The 26,541-nt window shown below is 40.8% G+C and overlaps 1 protein-coding gene, 2 long non-coding RNA genes and 1 pseudogene across 5 annotated transcripts in view; 3 read left to right on the forward strand and 1 right to left on the reverse strand.

Annotated features, from left to right (window-relative positions):
• LOC139436316 (uncharacterized) overlaps window positions 1-26,541 on the reverse strand; it is a 272,961-nt gene that overhangs the window by 131,121 nt on the left and 115,299 nt on the right. The gene's annotated exons all lie outside the window — the stretch shown is intronic.
• On the forward strand, window positions 4,982-11,083 carry LOC131273028 (uncharacterized). Its single transcript, XR_011645577.1, has 2 exons — window positions 4,982-5,489; window positions 8,780-11,083. It is a non-coding gene; the product is annotated as an uncharacterized lncRNA (long non-coding RNA).
• LOC101415295 (potassium voltage-gated channel subfamily B member 2-like) lies at window positions 13,436-18,210 on the forward strand (annotated as a pseudogene).
• LOC131273111 (14-3-3 protein gamma-like) lies at window positions 25,545-26,279 on the forward strand. Its single transcript, XM_058275287.1, has one exon. The coding sequence runs from the start codon at window positions 25,545-25,547 to the stop codon at window positions 26,277-26,279; it is 735 nt and encodes a 244-aa protein (XP_058131270.1).

Raw genomic sequence — 26,541 nt, forward strand, 5'->3', positions numbered from 1 at the left:
GCAATAAGAACAAGGCCTAGAGCAGCATTGTGCCTGGGAGTTTCCTCCTGACAGCCTTCATGTTACTCAAATGTGGCCAGTCTCTTGTGATTGGTTTGTTGAGATCATCAATTTATTTTTTTGTCAATATGGGCTGCTTATGTGTTTCCAGGAATTTGTCCATTTCCTCTGAATTGTCATTTTTGTTGGAATATAGTTTTTCAAAGCATCCTCTTATGATAGTCTTTATTTCTGTGGGGTCTGTGGTGATATCTCCTTTCTCATGTCTTATTTTGTGTATTTGCATCTTCTCTCTTTTTTTCTTTGTTAGTCGAGCTAAGGGTTTGTCAATTTTGTTGATCTTCTCAAAGAACCAGCTCTTGGTTTTATTTATTTAAGTGCTTTCTTATTTTCTATTTTATTTAGTTCTGCTCTTATCTTTGTTCTTTCTTCTTCCTTTGGGGTTATTTTGTTGTTGGTTTTTTTTAACTAATTTCTCCAATTGTGCAGTTATTTCTTCAATTTTTGCTCTTACTTCTTTTTTAATGTATGAATATATGGCTATGAATTTCCTTGTCAGTACAGCTTTTGCTGCTTCCTGTAAGTTTTGATATGTTGTGTTACCACTTTCATTAGTTTCAAGGTAGTTATTGATTTCTTTTTTAGATTTCCTCCTTGACCCACTGTTTTTCTAAGAGTGTGTTGTTTAAATTCCATACCTTGGTGTGAAATCTGGGCCTCTGGCCCTTGCAGATTTCCAGCTTCACTCCACTGTGGTCAGAGGAATTGTTTTGTATGATTTCAATCTTTCTGAATTCACTGAGACTTTCTTTGTGGCCTAACATATGCTCTATCTTGGAGAACGATCCATATGCATTTGAAAAAAATGTATATCCTGCTGTATTTGGGTGTAATGTTCTGTATATATTTATTAGGTCCAGCTCCTCTAATATACTGTTCAAAGTTTTTCTTTATTGATTCTCTTTTTAGATGTTCTGTCCAAAGTTGGTAGTGTTGTATTAAAGTCCCACACTGTAATTGTAGAGGCATCTATTCTTTCACTTAGTTTTTCCAGTGTTTGCCTCATATATTTGGAAGCATCCTTGTTAGGAGAATAAATGTTTATGATTGTTCATTCTTGAAAGATTATCCCTTTCATTAATATGTAGTGTGCATCTTTGTCTCTCACAATTGTTTTGCCTTTAAAGTCTATCTTGTCTGATATTAATATAGCTACTCCTGCTCTTTTTTGGTTATTGTTCACTTGTAAGATTGTTTTCTAGCCATTCACTTTCAACCTTCTTGAATCCCTGGTTCTAAGACTTGTTTCTTGTAGACAGCATATAGATGGTCCTATTTCCTTATCCAATCTTCCAGTCTGAATCTTTTGACAGGTGAGTTTAATCCATTGACATTCAATGTTATTACTTGCAAGGAATTATTTATATTAGCCATATTTTCTTTGGATTTGTGTTAGTCATGTTTTGTTTGATTTTTTCCCTCTTTTTGTCTTTTAATTGCTCTTACACTCTCCTCCAACTCTGCCTCTCCTGTTTTTTTCTTTCTTCCTGCAGAACTCAATTTAGTATTTCTTGAAGGGCAGGATTCTTGTTGGCATACTCTCTTAGTTTCTGTTTATCTGTGGATATTTTGAACTCTCCATCATTTTTGAAGGCTAGGTTAGCTGGATATAGTATTCTTGTTTGGAAATTTTTTTCTTTTAGTACCTTGACTATATCATACCACTGCCTTCTTGCCTCCATGGTTTCAGATGAGAAATCATCTCTTAATCTTATAGAGCCTCCTTTGTATGTGATGGTTCTCTTTTCACTTGCTGCTTTTAAAATTTTCTCTTTGTCTTGATCATTGGATAATTTTACAAGTATATGTTTTAGGGTAGGCCTGTTGGGATTTATGTCTGAGGTGTGTTTTGCTTCCTGGACATGTCCGTCCATCTCCCTCAGTAGATTTGGGAAGTTTTCAGCCATTATTTCCTCCAAAACCCCTTCTATTCCCTTGCCCTTCTCTTCTCCTTCTGGAATGCACAAATGCATATGTTTGTGCATTGTCATTCAGGCCCCTAAGTCCAAACTGGATTTTTTCTATCTTTTATTGATCAGGTCTACTATCTGTTTGATTTCAGTTGTTCTGTCTTCCACATCACCAATTCTTTCCTCTGCCTCTTCAAATCTGCTGTTATTTGCTGAGAGTGTATTTTTGATTTCTTGAATTGTGCTGTTCATCACCATCATATCCGTTATCTTTTAAAATATGATTGCAATTTCCTCTGTAGTCTCTCCAAGTGTTTTCTTTGTATTCTTAATCTCTTCCTTCACTTCATCAAATCAGTCACTAATATGTTTTGAGAGCTTTAATTACTTGTTCAACGTTCTGCTCCTCTTCCTGTTTTGGTTTTTTTTTTTTTTAATTTGTTCATTGGGTTGGGCCTTGTTTTCCTGATTATTGGTTTGGTTTGTAGTTTTTTGTTGCTGTCTGGTCATCATTTTATCTTGATGGGTTTAATCAGTTCCTTAGCTTCTTTGTCTAGTCTTGTGGCTTAATTAGTTGTTTTTGCATATGTGTTATGTCTTCTCTTTGTCACTTTGCTCTTCTTATTCTATTTTCTTGTTGCTGGCTAAGTTCACTTGAAGGGAAATATTAGGGTCAGGGAAAGCAAAATGAGTAAGAAAATAAAATGTATAATAGTATTGATAGTAAATGTTAACAGAGGAAACTTGTGAGACCTAGGATAATAGACATTAGACTTATGCAAGCTGTGTATAGTTATAACAATAAGTAAAGTAGAGAGCCCATAATTAGTCAGTCAACTGAATATGAGGGGGAATATAGTATGAATTAAAAGGCCAGTGTTTTCAGGAGAGAGGTAAACAGAAAAGAAAATAATAGAAAGAGTGAATAAAAGTCAGAAAATAGAACAAAGGTATTAGAAATAAAAAGTCAGAAAATTTGGGGGCCAAAGAGAGGTGGAATTTAAGAGAAACAATAAATGATGGAGGACAGAAAGATGTAGAGAAAAGAGGATAGTGTCAGTGGCCAAAATCAATACACACAGAAAAGAGGAAATGGAGGATGAGGAAACACAGCAAATGTGAAGTGCTTCCTGCAGCACCTAATACAAGAAAAAAAAAAAAGAAGAGAAAGGAAGAAAAAAATTTTTTTTTCCAAGGATATTATTATTTTTATTGATATATATTTCCTCAATAAATTTTATGAGTATTAAACATTTACAATAACAAAAAATATATGTAACACGTAAGTTTATGTAATGCTATTTGTGTGCAAAATAGTTCAAAACAAAATTAAAGATGTATATTTTATATATTTTAAATAATTTTGTAAGTGACAATTATACCTTCCTAGATTTTAAATATATATTTACTTATTATGTATCATTAAAATTGATTGTGTGCTTTGTAACACTCTTCTTTGGGAATATTTTCTTTTTTTTTTTTTTTAATTTTTTTATTTTTTATTGACTTTGTAATAATATTACATTAAAAATATATATGTGAGGTCCCATTCAACCCCACCCCCCCACCCCCCCTCTCCCCCCCCCCAACAACACTCGTTCCCATCATCATGACACATCCATTGGATTTGGTAAGTACATCTTTGGGCACCTCTGCACCTCATATACATTGGTTCACATCATGGCCCATACTCTCCTCTATTCCATCATGTAGGCCCTGTGAGGATTTACAATGTCCGGTGATTACCTCTGAAGCACCATCCAGGGCAGCTCCATGTCCCGAAGACGCCTCCACCTCTCATCTCTTCCTGCCTTTCCCCATACCCTTTGTCCATTATGTCCACTTTTCCCAATCCAATGCCACCTCTTCTATGTGGACACTGGATTGGTTGTGTCCATTGCACCTCTATGTCAAGAGGAGGCTCAGATTCCACCTGGATGCTGGATGCAATCCTCCCATTTTCAGTTGTAATCACTCTAGGCTCCATGGTGTGGTGGTTGTCCTTCTTCACCTCCATCTTAGCTGAGTGTGGTAAGTCCAATAAATCAGATTGTAGGTGCTGGAGTCTGTTGAGGCTCAGGATCTGGCTATCACATTGTCAGTCCAGAGATTCAAATCCCCTAAATATATCTTAAACCCCAACATTAACTGCACCTCCAGCACATTAGCATGAAAGTCTTATGAAGGGAGATCCCATCTGAGTCCAGATTCATCACACATAAACACCATTTCCAAAGAGGGGCCATCTGCCCTGGTAGTTAACCCCATCGGCCATGACCATAACTCCCATGGGTCTCTTTAGCCCTCAAAGGAACCAATATCTGGGGGTTGTATCTGCTTTATCTGTCTCTCTGACTCTGCTCAGTTGTGCATGAGGGCAAACCTTCTGCCAGCCTCCAGACTCTTTTTTAGAAACTCGTAGCCATATAAACTCATTTCTCCTTTCCATTTCCCCCTTACTTTAGGTCAAACAGCAAGGAAGAAAAATTTTTAAAAGGGGGGAAGCAAGCAAGAAAATGAAAAAGAGAAAAAGGAAAGGAAAGGAAAGAAAGGAAAAGAAAGGAAAGGAAAGGAAAGGAAAGGAAAGGAAAGGAAAGGAAAGGAAAGGAAAGGAAAGGAAAGGAAAGGAAAGGAAAGGAAAGGAAAGGAAAGGGGACTTTGAGGGGTAAAGAGGAAGGAAAAACCAGAAGACAAACCAATGACAATAACAAAAAAACCCAAAGTTTCAAGCTAGGAATCCTCTTTGCAGTGAAATAAAATGCTTAGGAATCTGAAGTTCCCTTTTTCTCCCTTCCTCACTTCCCTCTCCTCCAGGGCAGCAGGAAAGTTGCATGAGAGGCTCAGAAGGAGGTTCAAGTAGGTCCTTGGTGAATCAACTCAACACAGAAGACAATGACTCTTTATTTCCCATGAGAAAGCACCTACACCTCACCAGGAACCCCAAATATGCTACTGGAAGCTTGGAAAGCACATCCTGTGGGAAATAAAGGCATGTTGTTTCCATGGAAGCAAGTTACTTCTTTGACCACTGAGTCAGGCTGTCTCTTATGATTATCGGTGCGGAGCACAATCTTGGCTGGGTCAGCACACCTGCAGGCAGAACAATACCTATAGAACAGAACAACCTGAGTAACAGGATTTATGAGTATAGTTACTGATTTTTATAATAATAGTTCCAGTAAAGTTTGTTGGGTTTTCATCAATCACTAGTTAATATAGAATGAGGTAAGGGTAATAGGTAACTTGATTTTGTGCTGAATGTCATGTAGGTTAGGGGTATATATACTAGCCCCTCGACTCAATAAAGTTGTCTGATGAGCTTGAGAAATCAATGCTCTCAGATCCCCTGAACCCAATCTTTCTTTGTCTTTCATTCCTGATACCTCAGGTCACTGAACAAGACTCTGACAGGTGGCGCCCAGACGTGGGGCCTGAGGCAGAGGATTCATCAAGACACGGCAGTGTAGGATCTTCCACCTCTGGATCGGGAATGCGGAAAGCTGAAAAGCCTTTTTTAAGGTAAGGAGCATCAAAATTAATTAACCCGGGTAAATTGCTGCTTCATATTATTAAGTTTTGCTTTCCGTTAGCATCAGGGTATGGGTAATCAACCAGGACGCTTGGAAGAATATTCACAGGTTTTGAAAACACTGTTGCACAGTGTAGGAGTCACAGTTAAGACTGCAGATTTGTTAGAATTGTTTGCTTTGGTTCAAAACCATTGTTATTGGTTTCAACTGCAAGGAAAGAATTTGATGAATGTTAAGCAGTGGAGGCAAGTAATGAAAGAATTGCGGAGAGCATATCAGAAAGGAGAGAATATACCTGTATCAGTTTGGGCCTTAGGACAGCATATTGCTGCTGCATTAGATCCTTTGCAGTCTGATGAAGAGGAAGAGATTGTTCTTTTCTCAAGGGAGGAAACAGCTATGAATGATACAGGTAAAGATAGGAATTTGGAGGAGGATCAGGAAGAAGAGGAGTTATTTGAAGTTAGAGACACAAATCCATTCTTAACTAAATCCATGTCGGAGCTAAATATTTCTAAAGTAAACATATATCCTAATTTGACTCATGAGGTTCCTTCTGCACCTCCGGAACCTGGAAAAGTACCTAGTGGACTTTTCTCTACAGACCTGCCTTATGTTCGTAGCAGCTTTAAGCCAAATCCTGTGCCTGTTACTCCATTAATGAGATGTCTTTTATCGGGATCTAGTCAAGGTGAGCCTCTGGCTATGCAAGCTGTAGCAGCTTTTCCTGTAACTATTCAACAAATTCCTCCTGATGCTCAACACCCACAAGGGGGTGTCAAGTTTCATCCTGAGCCAAAAACTTTTAAACTATTGAAAGATTTAAAATGGGCAAAGATACTAAATAATGTCCTTGTTAGTGAAATCAGGCTTGTAAGAAAACTCTCTGTTAAAGTGTTAACTAAGATAAGGAAACTGCTCTGGCAGCAACTCTGCAATCCCCCTGCTGTCTACATGACAATGTAGCTGTGGGCTAGTGGGGGTTAATAGAGTTAAGCCACTGAAAAAAGAGGAAAACATGGCAACATTGGTGTTCTGTTTAATTTCCATACTAATTCTAATTGGGCTTATTTAACCAAGATAATAAAATTAGTACAAAATTTTTATCAAGGTTTAAAAAGGAATTTTCAGTTTTAAATCAATAGTTTACTCCTGAACTTCAAGTCTCAGTATAGTCTTACAGAGTAATAATCCAAAAATGTGTGTTAACGGTCTGTCTAAACTGCTAAATTAGAGTTTTAACTACATTTATGCTGCTCAAGTTATCTTAACTGATTGCTGATAACTAATAAAAATGTTTCCAAGCACAAGCTTGCATGTTACAGGCAACATGGATTCCAGAAGAAATCTTACAAAGTGATATTTAAAATGTGATATAATGGAGAGCTTAAAAGCAGCTATACCAAGAAAGTAAGAATTATGAGTTAATTGTAAACTGTATGTTTCTGTTACTGTGTTGTGATTGTTCTGTGTTTGTTCGTTCAATGTCAGTGTATATTTTGATACCTCTGGATGGTAATATAAATTAATAAAAATTTATAAAAGAACTCTATTCAAATGGCCAAAAATTAAATAAGCACTTATATTAACACATAAGTTTACATGTTAATAAGATCTCTACAATGATAAAAATTGTGAGTCTTGATTAACAAAATTACTATGTCTTTTTATAAAAAGTTGTTCTTGCCTAGATTTAAATGAATAGCTTATTTTTGTTCACAGGATAATATGAAGGATGTAAACCTTAAATGAATATTAAAAAGGTTAAAAGTTTGTGAGAATGCTAATTGAAATTTAATAAGTTTTTGCAAAAAAAGTGTGTTTTGCCCTAAAGTAGGATGGCTAATTTTCATAAACTCTTGGAACTTAAATGCATGTGGCAAGTTATAGAAAGTATTATGTTTTTAATTATTATAAAAGAGTGTGTGTCACAGAAACAACCTCTTATCATAGATTAAAGTAACACTGTAGTATGCAGCAATCCCAAACACTGCTAGTTGCAAAAGTTAATGTCCAGCTGTGTTGCTATCACTTTGTTTTAAAACTTGCTAAGACTTTCTTTAGTGTCTTCTTAGACAAATCAAGCCAGCTGCATTAAAAAAAAACCCAACAATAAACTTTTGCAGTGCTTTTCAGGGCTATGTGCATGCCCAACTATCTTGAACAGTATTTACTGATAGTAAGAGTAATAAAAAAGCAGCATACATTACTTCTCAAAAAGAACAGGCTTGGCAGACTCCATTCATGTCTGCTCAGTGTACTGAACTTGCTGCCATCATTAAGGTATTAACAATATTTAAGAAACCTTTGAATATTGTCTCTGATTCTGAATATGTATGCCTTACTGTTAAGCATATTGAAATGGCTCATATCTTTGTTACTGATGAATTATGTCAACTTTTTGCTGATTTGCAACGTTAAGACAGCATCCTATTTACATTACACATATACATTCTCATACATCTTTGCCTGGTCCTATGACAGCAAGTAATGCTCGAGCTGACTTATTAGTGGGGTGTTTACAAAGTGCTCATGATTACCATGCTTTAACTCACATTAATGCTAAAGGCCTGCGAAATAAATATCAAAAGCTTACTAGACTACAAGCGCAGGAAATTATTCATACTTGTCCAACCTGTGGACCACTGACAGCAGTGCCTTTTCAGGCTGGAACTAATCCCAGAGGCCTGACTCCTAATCAATTATGGCAGATGGATGTTACTCATATTCCATTCTTTGGTAAACTGCAATATGTTCATGTTTATATTGACACTTATTCTCATTTCATGTGGGCTACTGCTCAAAGTGGGGAACGGTTTCATCATGTTCGCTCACATCTCTGGTCTGCTTTTGCTGTGATGGGATGCCCTCTAAAAATTAAAACTGATAATGGACCCTCTTACATTAGTAAATCCTTTGCTTCCTTTTGTAAAAAATATGCTATTGAACATGTTACTGGCATTCCCCATAATCCTACAGGTCAAGCTATTGTTGAACGATGCCATCATACTCTCAAGACTATGCTTTTAAAACAAAAAGGGGGAGATGATGGTATGATATCACCTAAAGATCAATTGGCTAAAGCTTTATTTACCTTAAATTTTCTTAACGTTTATGATTCTATGACACCGGCTGAATGTCATTTTGGACATTCTCAAAAATCCACAGAAATTGCAGAATCTGAGAATCAACCAGTATTTTGGAAAGATGTTTTAAGTAATGAATGGAAGAAAGGCAGGGTTAAAGTATGGGGGTGAGGCTATGCTCTTATCATTTCAGAAAATGGAGAAGAAATCTGGCTTCCAGCAAAAAGGATTAAACCTAGGACTGAAGAAGTGGAGTCTTCTACACATATGGATCCTACTGATAGTGAGTGAAACCGGCAATGGTAATGGTAATTACACATATTGGGCTTATATCCCTAATCCCCCATTACTTCGAGTGTTAACCTGGAAAGATCCTTCTTTTCCTGTCTATTTGAATAAAACTATTATATTTCCTGGACCCTTGGATGATAGACTACCACTTAAGCCACGAGAAGAAGGACAAAAGATTTATAATCTCCTTCTTCCATTTGATTTCCGACCTCTTTGCATTGGCAATCGCCCACCATGTATGGCTGTGAAAAATAGAACTATGATCAATTTTAGCCATAATAATACTAAATCTTTGGTAACTTTATTCCCATCCTATCAATACCAAGAATATAAGTATCCAAGTTATAGTTGTCCTAAGAGGAATGCTGGTGATATGCAAAGATGGTATGAATGCCATATGGGAAGAGGATCTGTCATTTTTAATGATTCCTATGGAATAGTTTGGGAAAGTGCCCCTATGGGGAATCCCAACAAATATAAAGGCAGATTTATTTGGTATGGTATAAATAGCTTGGGACAACAAATTAGTAATATGCAGTATCCCTGTCATGATTCCCTTGATTTGGATGAAAAAATAATTTTTATCAAAAATAATAGTGATTGGAAAAATATAGGGAAATGGGTTCCTTTTCCATGGTGCAATAGCACTGGAGTCCATGATCAAAAACAAATATGGTAAGTCTTCTTAGGAGTGGTGTCTACTTCTGAATGGAAAGGTAATAAAAGTATGGATGGACAATATTTACAATTAGATCAAATTCATCATTTTCAATCATGTGTCAGAGATCCACATGTGTTTGTGGTAGGGAAGGCTACCATTACTGAAAATGCTTTATTTTATAAGGATAGGGCTTTGTATACTTGCTTGTCTGAGAATATTTTACAGAATGGAGATATTATCACCATGGCTCACCAAAGATGAGGAGTGTGGATCCCCGTGAAAATGAATTGGATGTGGCAGTCATCACCTGAAAGTCATCTTCTTTTCCACCTGGCTCAAGGACTGTTGAAACGATCTAAGAGATTTTTGGGACTTCTCATAGCTGGCATTCTTGGCTTCATTGGTGTCATCACTGCTGCTGCCACTGCTGCTGTTGCATTGCATGAGACGGTGCAGACACAGCAATACGTGCATGATTGGCACAAGAATGCAAGTGACTTATGGCATAGTCAGGAGCACATTGATGAAGGACTTAATGACAGAGTTAGTGATTTGGAATCTGCTGTTTTACACTTAGGAGACCAAGTTTATAATTTGAAATGTGATTGGAATGAAATGTGATTGGAATGAAAGTAATTTTTGTATTACTCCTTTGGATTATAACATTTCTATGTTTCAATGGAATAAGATCAGAAATCATTTGTTAGGACACAAAGGAAATATGTCATTAGAAATTGAGGAATTGCAGAAAAAGATTTTAGAAATGTCTCATAATCAGATATACATAGATAGTGATAAGGACATCTTTAATGATTTGATTTCACATTTAAATAAGTTTAATCCTGTTGATTGGTGGAAATCTCAACATTTCTTATCTGCCTTAGGAATAGGGATATGTGTATTAATCCTGTTGCTCATGGTTGTCGCTTGCCTGGGAAAAGGTGTTTGCCAGAGATTGCACCGTGTGGACACAATGGGACAAGCAAACAACATAGTACTTGCTAAAACTCTACAATAGTACCCCGAAGTCAGTGCACTTGGCTGGTAGTCAGTGACAGGCAACTTGGCTAGCCTTTCAGTCAACCTAAGACAGGGACATGGCCTTTCGCTGCCACGCTTCCCCATGACGGGTAAGGCTGATTGCGTGTAGCCTCGACCTAAGACAGACACAGTCACCCTGACTAAAACAAAAAGGGGGAAATGTGGGAAACAAAGGCATGTTGTTTCCATGGAAGCAAGTTACTTCTTTGACCACTGAGTCAGGCTGTCCCTTATGATTATCGGTGCGGAGCACAATCTTGGCTGGGTCAGCACACCTGCAGGCAGAACAATACCTATAGAACAGGACAACCTGAGTAACAGGATTTATGAGTATAGTTACTGATTTTTATAATAATAGTTCCAGTAAAGTTTGTTGGGTTTTCATCAATCACTAGTTAATATAGAATGAGGTAAGGGTAATAGGTAACTTGATTTTGTGCTGAATGTCACGTAGGTTAGGGGTATATATACTAGCCCCTCGACTCAATAAAGTTGTCTGATGAGCTTGAGAAATCAATGCTCTCAGATCCCCTGAACCCAATCTTTCTTTGTCTTTCATTCCTGATACCTCGGGTCACCGAACAAGACTCCGACACATCCTATGGTCCTTCTCCCTTAGGTGTGCTAGGGGAGGGCTAATTGATATTCTGACTCATCCTTCTCCCAGACCAAGTTTCCTATCCCAGGGTGTTTAGGTAAATTGGGCTTTTTCAGCAGATTCACCTCTCCTTTCTCCCCAGGCTCTCCCCAAGCCAGCTGGTACGCTCCTCCAAGCTCAAAAAAAAGGGGGGGGGCAGAAAATTGAACCCACTCACCTGTCACCTTCATATCTCCCCCTAAATCTCTTGCACTCACAGAGTCAGTCCAAAACCAGAGGGCTAGGGTAATTACAACCTCAGGGAGCACTGGATTCGGGAATGGGAAGACTGGGGTGGGATATTGCAGACTCAAGGTATGTGGGTCTGTGGAGAATAGGCTATGGGGGCTTAGGGGACATGGACCCCAGAACCACACATCTGGGAAACATGGGTCTTGGGAACACCACTGCACAACCAACAGTTTTCAGGGACCACTCCAGCCGCCAGCCCTAGGGGGAAGGGTCCTGCCCACAACTTCTGACCTCCATGTCAGAAACCCAAAATTCTACCTCTAACAAGCACCACTCCTGTCACTGTCTCTCCAAATTGATGTCCAGACAGCTCTGGCCCTGCAAGCCCCCAAAACAGCCTGCCTTGGCAGGCCTCCGACCCCACCTAGACACTTCTTTCCAGGAGAGATTATGAGGTGCACTCACTCAGATGCCATCTTGCTCTGCCCTAGAAATACATAATTTAACATGAGGTTTTGAAGAGAAAAGGCCTGGGCTTAAAGGGAAAGCTGGGAGTCATTGTAAAGCCATATGTAAAAGTTTTATTTTAACCTGTGATTAAATCATAATGTACTTGCTCTTCTCAAAAACCTAGTGAGGGGAGAAATGTAAAAAATCAGAAAATTCTGATACAGGAGTGGGGGTGGGGTGCAGCATTAGAGGTGAACTCAGAGTGTAACAGGGCTTACATAGTGGACCTAAGAGGCTCAGAAATCCATAGTTATAGTTGATAGGACAATGTCACTGAAGTTTAGGGTTTGCTCTTTCTGTCCTAAGCAACTGGTCAGAACACATGATCTTTGCATAACAAAAATTTTAATACTTTTATAATAACTTATAGGCCATCTATTATATGGCAATGACTCTTAAGTAGAATAAACTTTATAAAAACAAGCTTTAAAAATAGTAAATTCTTAGAACAGTGATCTCTTTTTATTGGTCTGTTCCATTTCAGATCCTGGAATACAGCCCAGTTTAGAGATAATGTAATGGTTGTTATGCAAATTGGCCAAGTCCCACAGCTCTTATGTGGTAAAATGGGCACTCAAACTCAGATTGTTCTGATTCTGAAATTCAAGCTCTAATTTAATCTCTTCTACTGAATCTCACTGATAGCATCATGAACACAGTCAAATTATTTATTGAGTCACCATTCATTAAATGATTCACCCTTAGTAATTCTCTCCTAAATGTTTCTTGATAATCATGTCCCACTCAATCATTGTTTCTCAATAATTTTTTTCAGTGCTGCCTTTACTTCCGTGTTCCTCGGGGTATAGATGAGTGCGTTAAGCATGGGGGTCGCCATAGTATAGAAGAGGGAAACAAACTTTCCCTGGTCCTTGGCTCTGTTCTTGGCTGGCTGCAGATACATAAAGGTGATAGAAATAGAAGATGATGACCACCATCAGGTGAGAAGAGCAGTCCCAAACACTTTATGTCTTCCAATGGCTGACTTGGTCTTCAAAATTGCTTGAGCCAGGTACCCACAGGAGGTTAGGATGAGTGACAAAGGCATCACCAGGCATTATATGCTAGCCACAAAGCACTCAGGCTTGTTGAATGTGGTGTCCACACATGCCAACCTGATGAGTACAGGGACCTCACAGAAGAAATGATCCACCTGGCGATGACCACAAAAGGGAAGCTGAAGGGTGAGTGCAGACTGAATCAATGTGGTGGCCACCCTACTAAGCCATTATAGAGGCCAAGACATGGCAGAGCTGATGCATGACAAAAGCATAATGTAGAGGACAGCAAACTGTAGCATAGCAATCATTGGACATCACAGTCAGGAGGATACAATCAGCAAAGCCCAGTGCAAGGGAGACATAGATTTGAATCACACAGCCTCCAGATGTGATGGACTTATCTGAACCCCACAGGTTGCTAGAAGTTGGGGAATGATACTGCTGATGAAGAAGAGGTCCAGGAAGGAGAGATGGGAGATGAAAAAGTACTTAGGAGTATAGAGTTTAGAGTCCAAGATGGACACCAAGATGATAGCAGTGTTGCCTAGAAGGGTCATGAGGTAAAGGAAAAGATGACTCCAAAGAGAACCAGCTCCAACTGAGGCTTGTCTGAAAAACCTATCAGAATGAATCCAGGGAGAGCACTCTCATTGGTCCACTTCATTACTCTCATTTTGAGTCTGAAAGATCAAGTCATATAATGTATTAACCTCAGGGATTTTATGTCAAATCCATGACAATTAAGACTTAGTGCTGGGAAATCAAACTTTGGAAATAGGTGAAGAGAAAAGGCCAAAGTAGAGAACACCACTGTGTGATATCTTTGATTATTCCATGAACACAATCTATTTGCCATAGGTTTTCCATCTACCTTGAGGACAAAACAAAAGGTCATAGTGATTATAAAGCTAAAATGTACAAAAGATTGAAATTTTCCCCACATTTTCATGTGCAATAACTTTTTCAATGTAAAGGTAATGGCATTTTGTACAAACTGTGGGAAATATAAATACCAGAGAAATATAGTGCATTAGGAAAATCTACCAAATGGATAGGTAGATTAGGTAGACACGATGATGAAATACATCAGAGAGTTCATGATCACATTTATGCATGCAATGTATTATGAGAATGCAGAGGAGTTTGAGTAACCTATGGAATGATATATTTGAGATTAGTTCTAGGGTGAACTGACAACCTGCTCTTACAGAGATGCAGAGTTAAACATCCAAGCCTAAAGAATTGCAATAAGTCTAGAAACAGAGGTGACACTATAGGGTGGCATAGAAAGTGAAAAAAAAAAAAGTGAGTAGCTCACTAAGTTGAAATAATTATAATAAAAAAACTCTTAGAGTCAGAATCTAGAATATAGGTTACCAGGGGAGGAAGTGGGGATAGGAAATGGGAATTTAAAGCCTAAAGGATACTGAGTTCCTATTTGGAATCATGGAAAGGTTTTGGGAATGGATGGTGTTGATGGTACTACAACATTGTGAGTGCAATTAACAACACTCAAATACATTTCTTTATGTGATTAAAAGGGGAAATGTTAGATAGTATACATAATAACAGAATAAATTTTTTAAAAATCCTTGGAAATACACTACACAGTGAATACTATGTTACACAACAGACTCTAGTTAATAGAACAATTATAAAAATATGCTGTCATTAGTTGTAACAAATGTTCCACATCAATGCAAGGTGTTGGTGGTAGAGTGGTAATAGGAACCTTGTATTTTGTGAATGGTTGTTTTGTAAACTCACAAATTCTCTAATACAGAAAAAAATTAAAAGAGCAAGTACCTAAATTTAGAAAGGATTATTGCCTATATGGACTAAATCAAATAACAGGATATGGTAATTAAAAATAAGTTTGAGTCAATTTTTCAAAGATCTTAAATGTCATTAAACCTTATTTGGATATAATTGGGTGAAAGAGAAGTAAGGTCTTTGTAAGAAGGATGTGGTTTTGTTTGAATTTTCCTTTTAAAGATATGCATCTACACAGTGTAGTAAAATTTAAAACAGAAACCCCTCTAGTCCAGAAACTCTGTTTAAAAAATAAATGGATATCTTGTGCGCCTCAGTCAGCGAGCTGCAGGGCGGGGAAAAGCTCCCCGAGCGCCGCACCTTGTCCCCCACGCCCAGCCTGATCCCTGCACACACACAGCCTCCCTGCCCACGCTGCCAAGGCGGTGGGGACTCTTCAGCTGCGCTGCCCGCTTCGGCTGCTTCCTCGCGCTGGATTTCTCCTCTGATAACCCATCCCTCTTCTGTCTGGGTCGCAACAGGGAGCCCCGCGTGGGGAAGGGGTGAAGAGCGAGGAAGACTATTGTTCTTTTAAAGGGTGCCTTAGTTTTCTCCCGTTACCTCTCCTTCGAGCCTTCCTCCTAGAGACAGTGAACCAGAGTCAGGGCTGTACAGACAAGGGGGAGAAGCCCGCAGGAGCTCCAGCCGGGGAGAACCTCCTCTGTGGAGGGGAGGGTTTTCCAGTGACAAATCATTAGCAAAGGGAATGGTCGCGGGGACAGGAGCCCGGCAAGAGCAGGAATCCCACAGCCTCTGTGGTGCCTGAGCCAGTGCCTCAGCTGAGCGGGTCTGTGGAGCTACCTGCATCTGTGGAGATGCCTGTCTCCAAGGGACAGTCCTTCAGCTGATCTTCCCGTATCTTGTTCTAAGAAGGACACTAGCCCTGAGGTTTTGTCTAGTTCGAATTAGCAGAAAAGGCTCCCCCTGGGTAAACAGGAAGACTTCAAGGTTGACACTGTCTCTTCCACCAGAACCAGTGGGCATCCTTAGGAGTAAAATGTGTTCTAGGAGAGTCAAAATCAAAGGAGGGGCCTCAACCGCCAAGTTCTGTGGAGAACGTTGACTGGCTACTGAGGACACGCTTGGGGAAGCTTCAAGAGTGCAACACCCATGGGAGCCTCCTGGAAGTGTGTGATGACTTTAATTTGAACGAGAAGGAATATTTTTTTGATCCATATCCAGGAGCCTTCACTTCCATTTAAAATTTCTACTGGACAGGAAACTCCACATGATGGAAGAAATGTGGGCTCTCTCTTTTGACCAAGGGCTTTATTACTGGGGAATTGATGACCTTTATTTAGAGTCCTGCTGTCAAGCCAGATATCATCAAAAGAAAGAGCAAATGAATAAAGAACTGAGGCACGAGCCCAAGGCAATGAGAGAGCAAGAGGGAAAAGAGTTTGATTATACCTACTGCCCTGAGAAAGGAAGAAACTGGGACTTGCTGGAAAAACTGAACTGATTAGTAACTGCAAAGCCATGAAATATAAAATGATTTGCAGTATGGTTGTGATTTTGGAGTCAAAGAAAACTGCGATCTACCGATTGTCCACCTTGGACTTTCCAGTTTTCTTTGTCTAAAAGTCTGGAAGATCTTAGCCATCATGTCTATCCTATTCATTTTACACTCCATCATTACTTTATCGCTCAACACATTACAGGAGCTACAGGAAACAGATGAATTCAGACAACCAAATGACAACCCCCAGTTACCACATGTGGAGGCTGTGTGTATTGCTTGATTTGTGGGAGTACATTTTATTGTTCCTATCCTCATGCAATAAATGGAAGTTCTTTAAAGGCCCACTAAACATCATTGATTTGCTGGCTATTTTACATTACTATGTCACCATTTTCCTGATGGAATCCAACAAAAGCATGCTACAGTTCCAGAACATGAGGTGTGTGGCTCAGATCTTCTGATTCATGCATATCCTGAGTATCCTAAAACTTAAAAGACATCCAATAGGCATGCAGTATCTGGATTTCACCCTCAGAGTTACAACGAATTGGACTCATTGATACTGTTTTTGGCAGTGGGGATCAGGATGTTCTCAGCCTGTCATCTTTTGCTGAGAAAGATGAAGATGCTACCAAATTCACCAATATCCCCACATCATTTTGGTGGGCCACCATCACCATGACCATTATAGGCTATGGTAACATTTACCCTAAAACAATATGATAGAAAATCATGGGTGGCCTCTGCTGTATTGCTGGGATCCTGGTTATTGCCTTCCCCATCCCAATCATTGTAAACAAATTTTCTGAGTTTTACAAGGAGCAGAAATGCCAGGATAAAGCAATTAAAAGGTGAGAGGCTCTGAAGCAGGCGAAGGGGAATGGAAGCATCATTCTATGAACTTAAGGTATGCCTTTAGTGGCTGTATGGAACTGAGAGATGTGGCTGTAGAGAAGGCAGGAGAGTTGGCCAATATGATGGACTCAGCCGATGATTATTGTCTCCCAGCCTGTAGAAGTGGGCTGGGAAGGCACTGTCTTAAACAAGTTCCTACAAGTCTTAGGAGAATAAGCACCCAAAAGTTAGCCAAAAGGAATCCCAAGAGCAGCTGAACAACACTCCTTCCTTCAGCCACAGCACCTAAGTGACCAGAAACTGGAGATGCTATACAATGAAATCACCAAGACATAGCCTCCTTCTCTCCTAAACCCAGACTACCAGGAACAGTCTGAGACCATCTGCATTTGAGGAAGAGATTGGGGTGGAAGAGGTGGCCTGCCCCCAGAGCAGCTGGCCTTGGTACACACCAAGATCATGATGGACATGAAAAGCATTGACAGCATTGACAGCTTCACCAGCTGCACCACTGAATTCACTGAGACAGAGATTTCCCCTGCCACTGCCCTCTGCTTCCCACTTGCAGGGGAAGTTCCTCACTGACCTTATGTGGGCAGAAGAGCACCACAGAGCCTAGGCCCCCTGTTTCTAACACTTAGAGAGAAAGGGCTGGCTGTGTGGGATGCTGCCTTGGCACATCCTCCAATTGACATAACTGTGAACCTGAATGCTCATGGTTCCCAGGGTGGCCCACAGTCCTCCGCAGTCTGGCATTGTCCCTGGCAGCCCTAAGAGCATGCTGAAAGGCAACAACTCACTCAAGCCCAGATCCCTCAAAGTGAACTCTCAGGAAAGTAGATGCAGTGCACCACAGACACCTCCCCCAGCACAGCCAGGCCACTGCCAGTCATCACGGCTGACTCTGCTCACCACCTCATAGCACATCAGCACCAACCTCTTGGAAGAAAACTCTCCCCAGGGAGACACACCTTTGATGGGCAGGGAGGTTTCTGAAAACTGTCAGGGACCTTCAAAAGGCTTACCCCCTCAGTTTCCCAAGCAAAAACCATTTCTTTTCTCTTCAATGGAGAGGAGGAGCTTCATTGAAATAGACACTGGTGAAGACAATGACTCTTTTCTTTTTTTTCACTCTAATCCATATTTTATTCTTCCATCCTGAGGACCCTGAGATGGTGATATCCACTCCACCTCTAAATTGAGAGGGGCCTTAGATCCCACATGGCTAATGGATGGAATTCTCCTGCTTGCAGCTGTAGACCCTCTGGGTTCCCTGGTGAGGTGGCTATCATCACCACCCTGTTAGCTGACCTGAGTCCAATGAACTGGAGAGTAGGTGTTGCAACTCTGCTGAGGTTCAGGGCCCAACTGGCACATAGACAGTCCAGAGATTCAAGACTCCTGAGCATACACCAACCCCAGTGCCAACCACAGGTTCAGTAAAAGTGACAGAAGAGGCATGCATAGAGAGGTCATATCTGTGTCCAACTCCATCACACTCAGGAGTACGAATTCCAAAGTAGGGCCCACTGACAAGCAACAACTGCAGAGTCATCTGCCATGACCATAGGGCTTGGGTGTCTCCATAGCCCTAAGGAGCACTACTACCTGGGGTTGTATCTACTTTGACTGTCTCTGAGATCCTGCTGAGATGTGCATAAGTACAAGCCCTCTGATGACCTCCCAACTCATTTTGAAAACTCTTAGCCATATAAACTTATTTGTCTTTACCATTTCCCCCCTTTTATTCAAGGTCTTTTTCTAGTTGCATCACCAGCTGGTGCTCAGCAGTAATCCCTCCTCACCAGGGAGGCTCATCCCCGGGAGTCATGTCCCTTGATGGGGGGAATATAATGCTGAGTGGCTTAGAGAGTGGCCACATATGACTAGCATGGAGGCTCTCAGGAGGTAACTCTTAGGTACCCTGCAGCTCTAGGCCAAGTTGAAAATTCAAGCACACAGGCTCATAAACATAGTCATCAGTATCAAGAGCCCATCATTGGACCATCCTTCTTCTCTGTGCCCTTGCACTTGGGGGATTGTTGCTGCTCCATTGGAGAGTGTGACAGGGTTTTCCAGAATGGGAACTCAGCATTCCCTCAGTTGTCATGTGATATTCTACCCTCTATATCAATACCCAACAAACATCTGAATAGATCTATGTAACCTATATGCATGCCCTGGAGAATTCCCTCCCATCTTAAGGGGAAGGGGAGAGAGGAATAGAATAGTTGGAAGAGGAGGTTACTGGGGCAGTCAATGAAAGTGTTCTGAATGACCCTGCAATGATGGATACTGGCCATTTTAAATATCACCCAAATTTATAAAGGTGTACAGTCTACAATAGAAACCATAATGTAAATCATATTGTAACCAAAAATTTATTTTTTAAAATTGATGAACACATTTTGGATCACTGCCACTAAGCATGGATTATAGTATACATTGTAGTTTACACTCTCTCCTGCACAATTTTGTCAGTTAAGAAAAGTCTTTGTAAGTCTTTTAACTATTTTGTCCCTCAATTCTTCCATTAATGTTAACTTTCATACTCATTTGACTTTTTGTATTATACCATAATATATACCTTCTCATTTCTTTATGGGTTTATTTTTCATATATTTCTCTGTGGTTATCAAGGGTTAAAGTTTAGCACCCTAACTATGTAACTGTCATATTTGATTTGAAAACAATTTGACATCCATAGCATACTGATACAGTGTTCCTATACCTCACTATTCCCCTACCTTTTTTTGGTACTCGTTACAAATTATTTCATTGTACATTAAAATATATATATATCATCTTTGCATTTGCATTTTAACCCTTTAGTGTGTGAAAAGAGGAGTTACGTACTAAAAATGCAATATTCTTTTATAGTTATCCATATTGTTAGTTTTATCTAATGACTTTATTCTTTATGTCACATTGAACTACTTTCTAGTTTCTTTTCCTTTCAGTCTGTATAACTCCCTTTAGCATTGCTTGTAGGGCAGTTCTAGTGGTGATAAACTTCCTCAGCTTTTGTTTATCTAAGAATGTCATAATCTTTCCCTCATTTTTAAAAGAAAGTCTTTCCAGATATAAAATTCTTCATTGGTAGTTACTTTCTGTTATCACTTTAATTCCATGGCTCCCCAAAGCTGTACTTCCTAGACTTGGCACCTTTCTAGCAAATGCATTCCCACTGTCTTCTGCAGTTCTGAGGATGTAATCTTTCTTTAAGTCTCTTCTGCCACTTTTGTTGGGGAAAGAGAGGCACTGGAATAATAATTGCCCTTAGGGTCATGCCCCCAGTGATCCAAAGTAGCTAATCAAAAGCAATGGGAAGCTTTGAGCCTTACCATACCTCCTTCAATTTTGGGGAACCAGGTTTCTATATCTCTCTCACTGGTACCAGCAAGGTATGTGAGGGCTGGATCCCCACTGCTGCCTATGGTAAGAGTGGGGGATGGGTGAGAGTAACCAGTGAGCTGAGAGAGCAATTTACTGGTATTTACAATAGTTAAGTTTAAGAACATGTTTTCCTGGGGAATATATAACTTCAAACCACCACACCCTTTAAAAAATGGGTAAAAGGCTTGAAAAGACATTTCTCCAAACATAATATACAAATGACCAAAAAGTCCATGAAAAGATGCTCAATATCATTAGCCATTAGGGAAATGCAAATAAAAAACACAATGAGATACCATTTCACACCCACTAGAATGGCTACTATTTCAAAAACTGAAAATTACAAGTGTTGAAGAGGGTGTTGAGAAATAGGAACACTCATTCACTGTTATTGGGAATGTAAAATGGTTCCACTGTGGAAAATATTTGGCAATTCATCAGAAATTTAAGTATAGAATTACCATTTGACCTGGCAATCACACTCATAGATAATTAGCCAAAACAATTGGAAATAGGTACTCAGATATTTGCACACCCATGTTCTAAGTGGCATTATTTACAATTGACAAATGATTCAAGGACCCCAAGTGTGCATTAAATGATGAAAGATAGACAACATGTGGTATATTCACAAAATGGAATATGATTCAACCATAAGTAGGAATAAACTTCTGATACATGCAACAACATGGATGGACCCTGAAGACATCATATTGAGTAAAATAAACTAGACACAAAAGGGCAAATATTGAATGATCTCATTGATATGAAATAAGTAAAATAAGAAAACTCATAGAATCAGAATTTAGAATGTAGGTTACCAGGGTGGAAGTAGGCAGTAGGGAGTCAATGATTAAAATGTACAGAGTTTCTATTTAGGATGGTTGGTAAGTTTTGGTAATGAATGGTGATGATTTTTAGCACAACACTGTGAACACAATTAACATCACTGAATTATATATTTGAATGTGATTAAAAGTGGAAGTGTTAGGCTGTATACATGTTAATAGAATAAAAGAGCAAAAATTGAAAACACAAATAAATGTATAAGACTTTTTTATAAAAACAGGAAAAAACTATGCAATATTTTTCTGGTATATTAAAAGGTGGTTAATTTTAAAAAAAATGTAATTCCTACAATGCCAGTTGTGTGGTAATTTCTGAGCAAAGTAAAGCATTGTCCATTGGGATGGATTTGAGATATTGGTAATATTTTCAATTATATGGGAGTTTGCTTAGTTATTAGTGTTTAAATTGACAATTTTTGTTCTATTCACTTTTCTGTATGCTTGTTATGTTTACAAAAGAAAAAATGGTTAAAAATAATGTGACTGGAAGGGTAAAATTGTGCAGCCTCTGTGGAAAACAATTCGGTAATTTCTTAAAAGTTTAAATATAGAATTACCATATGACCAGGAACCATACTTCTAGGTATATACTCAAAAGAAATGAAAACAGCAACCCTAACAGATTCTTATACATAAATGTTCATATCAGCATTATTTAAGATAACCCAAAGATAGAAACAACCCAAGTGTACATCAAAAGATGAAAAGATAAATAAAACATGCAATGGAATAATATTCAGTCAAAAAAAGGAATGAAACTCTGTACATGCCACAACATGGATGAATGAAACTATTATGCTAAATGAAATAACCAGACACAAACGACAAATATTCTGATTCCACTTACATGAATGAATAAACTAATACATACAGGCAGAAAGTTGATTAGAAGTTATCAGGGACTGTGGGTGTAGAGGGAATGGTGAGGTTTTGCTTAATAGGTATGGAGTTTGTACTTGATGTGATGAAAAATTTTGATAATTGTTGGTAGTGATGGTAGCATAACATTATGAATTTAATACTTCTGAATTGTACATTTACAGTTTCTATTGTATTTACCCCCTTTTTCCCCCCTTTTTTGCCCTACTACTTCACCAAGTTTTCAACCTCCTTGGGTTTTCAAGAGAACTCTTCAAAATGTGGAGAAATATCTCAGGAGCATCACAGAGTAAAGAGTCATATAGAGGCTGCCTTATTCTCTCACTTGTGCATAAAATACTTTGGTTCATTCAAACATAGAGAGTAATTTCTATGTGTTTTGCATCATATATCATATTTTCTGAGAAGCTATTATGCCATGCAAATAAAGAACATACCTTTACCTAAAACTCTTTTGTCAAGTTTTATTATAGATATTTAATGTTTCAGAGGAAAAAAGTCATATGAAAAAGGACTTGTTTGAAAAATGATAAAAATTTTCAAGAGATATTGTGGTATTATATGAAGCAAGTCTAAGTCTTTTAAAATCTCCATGGTACCATGCTTTTCCTGACCATCATCTCTACTGGATTCTTGCATGAGATTCATAGTCTATCCCCCTGCTTCCAACATCAGTCCATATATTCTATTCACAACATAGCAGCCAAACACATATTTTTAAAATAAGGCAAACAATAACTTCAAAACACTCAATTGGCTTTCCATCTCATTTCCATTTCATTCAGAATAAAATCCAAAATCCAGCCAGTAGGTATTTTGGGGACATTAAAGTCTTAAATGGGAAGTTAAGACTTAAAATGTTTAGAATTAACATTTGGAACAATGGAAATGTTTTGGTAATGGATGGTGGTGATGGTGGTACAACACTATGAATGTAATTAATAGCTGTTAAATATATATCTGAATACAGGAAATGGCTCTGTAGCCTCAACTCCTCCACCTCCAGCCAGTCCTGCCCAGCCTCCAGACCCTGCTCAGAGATCATGCCCACCACAGTGCTCCCTCTCCAGCACCAGTGGCGCCCTTCTCAGCACCCACCCTCCTGAGCACTCACACCTCCATGGCCCCCCTGTCTGGCAATTATGGATGTTTGTGACCTGTGGGCTGCAGAAGCAGGTGAGGCTTGGTCTATCACATCCTGCCCCTTACAAGGCATGCAACTGGGGCAAGTTACCTGGAACTCCAGTTCTTTTGGTCCAGTAAGGACCAGAAGGAAAGCAGTGCAACATCTACCATAGGTGGTTATTTCTAGGACAAAGGGAACTAGGGGATATAAAACATTCCTTTGTCCCCACAGAATGGGACTTCCCTGGGCCTCCTAACAGGCAGGGAGCCCAGGCCTGGGCGGCTCTTGACAACATTGGCTAAGGCAGCCGCAGAGGTCAAGCACGCCTGGTCCTGGGGCCAAACAGTCAGACTTGATGCCAGATGCATGCTGCCTCTGCTGAAGGGGGCCAGCCCCCCCCCCCCCACACACACTTAGGCAAATGCCAAGGGCCCACAAGACATCTCAACCCACCATTGACCCAGAGGTCTCCACCCTAGAGCAGCTGGGCACTGGACTCTGGAGCCCACAGAAGTTCAGCTGGGTTCCTAGGTCACCTGGAATCTGAGCTCTTTCCTGTGGGCAAGACACCCAAATCCTACCCAGAGTGGCCACAGTCCCAGCAGCACCCAGCCAGAGTTTTGACCAGGTTAATGGTCAGCTGTGTGCCTAAATTCTCTCCCAGGCTTGACTGTGCCCCCTCAGCCCCTAACAAGGCAGGTGACAAGCCCACCTGGCACACACCAAGCACTCAGAACAGGCTTCCACTGCAGAGGCTGCAGCAGACATATGACTGAGGACCTGCAAGGCCCCTTTCATCCTTCATCCTGAGAGCCCAGCATCTGCCCCATCTCAGAGAGATGTTGTGACTCAGAGGTGACAAAGCCAAGCTCCTCTACCAGCAGCTCCCTCTGCACCTCCAGAATGACCTGCAAGGAGGGGATATGGTTCTGAAACACCAAAGCTTAATTACATGGCACAGAAAACTGTCTGAGAGTTAAATTACTTCATACACTCACAGTGGTTCAAGTCTCAGGGGTCACAGCTGCTGCAACACTCCTGGAGGTACAAGTGCCTGGGGCTGGTGGCTTGTCCTGGGTGCTTGGCCACACTTCCAGTTCTCATCTACTCTGGCTCTAAGGGTTCTAAGCTGGGCCCTCTCTGAATATCACATTTTGAGTCCTTCTGAGAATTCAGGATTCCAATATCCTTGGCCTCCAAGACCTTTCATAGCCATAAGTTCATCTTTTTATCCAGTGTTGACTGGGTACCTGTTGTGTAGCTTCCCCAGGTAAGACAGTGAGAGGACTCGGTTTGGACAGTACCTTAAGGGGAGATGGAGACAGCTTTGCTGACAGTGATGATGCCACAAACGCCATACAGAGCAGAGAGAGCACAAGGGGAGCAGGGAGCACAGGCTGTGGAGTAGGGAAGTCTGCCTGGAGCAGTCAAAGGAAGGTTGCCCAGGGCGGCAGCACTTGAGCTGGGACCTGAAGGAAGACTTGTGGGGGCTGGCAGAGCAGGCGAGTAGGCAGTGACTTTCCAGGTATGGGTGGGGTGGGGGTCTTGTTGGTGAGGGAGAACTAGAGACCAGGTGAGGAGACAACAAGGAAGAGTGTGGCAGTCGGGTTCTGGTTTTGGCCTCCTATGGGTGGCTCTCCTTCCTGGAAGCAGCCAGGCCTTGCCAGGACATTCAGGGGCAAGTTCTGGGGTCAGAGCAAACTGAGGTCAAAGAATAGAAGGACGTACAAGGGAGCAAGGATTAAGCTGAAGCGGCACACTAAGGCACCTGGCACATAGTAAATGCTTAGTAAACACCTATGGCATCAGCATTGTTCTACTGGGATGATATACAGGCCCTTGGGGGCAGGGTCTGTCAGGAGACAGGAGGAGGGACAGGAAAGAGGGAGTGACTACCTGGAGATGCTGAGCAACTGGTGAGGGTCCTGGAGAAGTTGGCCCCTCAGACCCCTCCCATTCTAGACATTCAGAGCCAGGTTCCAGGTGGGGCTGCTGGACTGGCATGCTCCATGAACATGTGCTGAATGAATTAGGGGCCTCCAATTTCTGCTCAAGAGTGTCCTGACACCAAGCCGCCTCGCGCCTGGTCCCTTGGTCACAGCTCGAGCCGCAGCCTCGGCGCCACTGCCACCAGAGGCGGTCGCTTCGTGGTTCGGTCCCTCTGACATACAGGCTCCCACTGCCGCAGCCACCCTCCGCGCGGTTCAGGCCACCCTGGTCTCATGTGGCCGAACCCAGCCTGTGAAGATGGTGGACCGTGAGCAGCTGGTGCAGGAAGCCCAGCTGGTCGAGCAGGCAGAGCGCTACAACCACATGGCCGTGGCCGTGAAGAACGTGACAGAGCTGAATGAGACCCTGTCCAATGAAGAAAGAAACCTCTCTGTGGCTTACAGGAATGTTGTCGGGGCACGCCATTCTTCCTGGAGGGTCATCAGTGTCATTGAGCAGAAGACCTCTGCAGATGGTAATAAGAAGATAGAGATGGTTCATGCTTACCATGAGAAAAGAGAGGAGTTGGAAGCAGTATGTCAGCACGTGCTGAGCCTGCTGGATAACTACCTGATCAAGAATTGCAGCGAGACCCAGTATGAGAATAAAGTGTGTTACCTGAAGATAAAAGGGGACTATTACCGCCACCTGGCCGAAGTAGCCACAGGAGAGAAAAGGGCGACGGTTGTGGAGTCCTCTGAGAAGCCCTATAGTGAGGCCCATGAGATCAGCAAGGAGCACATGCAGCCTACTCACACCGTTAGATTAAGTCTTGTTCTCAACTATTCCATTTTCTACTATGAGATCCAGAATGCCCCAGAGCAAGCCTGCCACTTGGCCAAGACTGCTTTTGATGATGCCATCACCGAGCTCAACACTCTCAATGAGGACTCCTACAAGGACTCCACTCTCATCATGCAGCTTCTCTGTGACAACCTCATGCTCTGGACAAGCGATCAGCAAGATGACAATGGTGGAGAAGGCAACAACTAAGGCCCCCAGGTGGACTGGCTGTGCATGCTGATGCTACTACTGCAGTCTTAATTTTTTTCCCATGAGTTGGGGGTTGGGTGGGGGAGGGAAAGGGAGGGGTGACCTACCTAGGGAGAAACCCATGACCTGTCCTGTCTTTGATTGCCTCTTTGACATTTTTGCCAAAATACCACTAGTGGAAAGTCAGGCTAGCTGAGCTGGTATTGGAATAGCAGCCCCACACTGGCATATGGACTGTTCTGTAGATGAATGCAAGTGTAGT

The sequence above is a fragment of the Dasypus novemcinctus genome, chromosome 13, assembly GCF_030445035.2.
Source record: "Dasypus novemcinctus isolate mDasNov1 chromosome 13, mDasNov1.1.hap2, whole genome shotgun sequence".
NCBI classification, from domain to species: Eukaryota; Metazoa; Chordata; class Mammalia; order Cingulata; family Dasypodidae; genus Dasypus; species Dasypus novemcinctus.

Excerpts from the sequence above, each read along its gene's own strand:
- LOC131273111 (XM_058275287.1), top strand. The coding sequence starts at position 25,545 with ATGGTGGACCGTGAGCAGCTGGTGCAGGAAGCCCAGCTGGTCGAGCAG.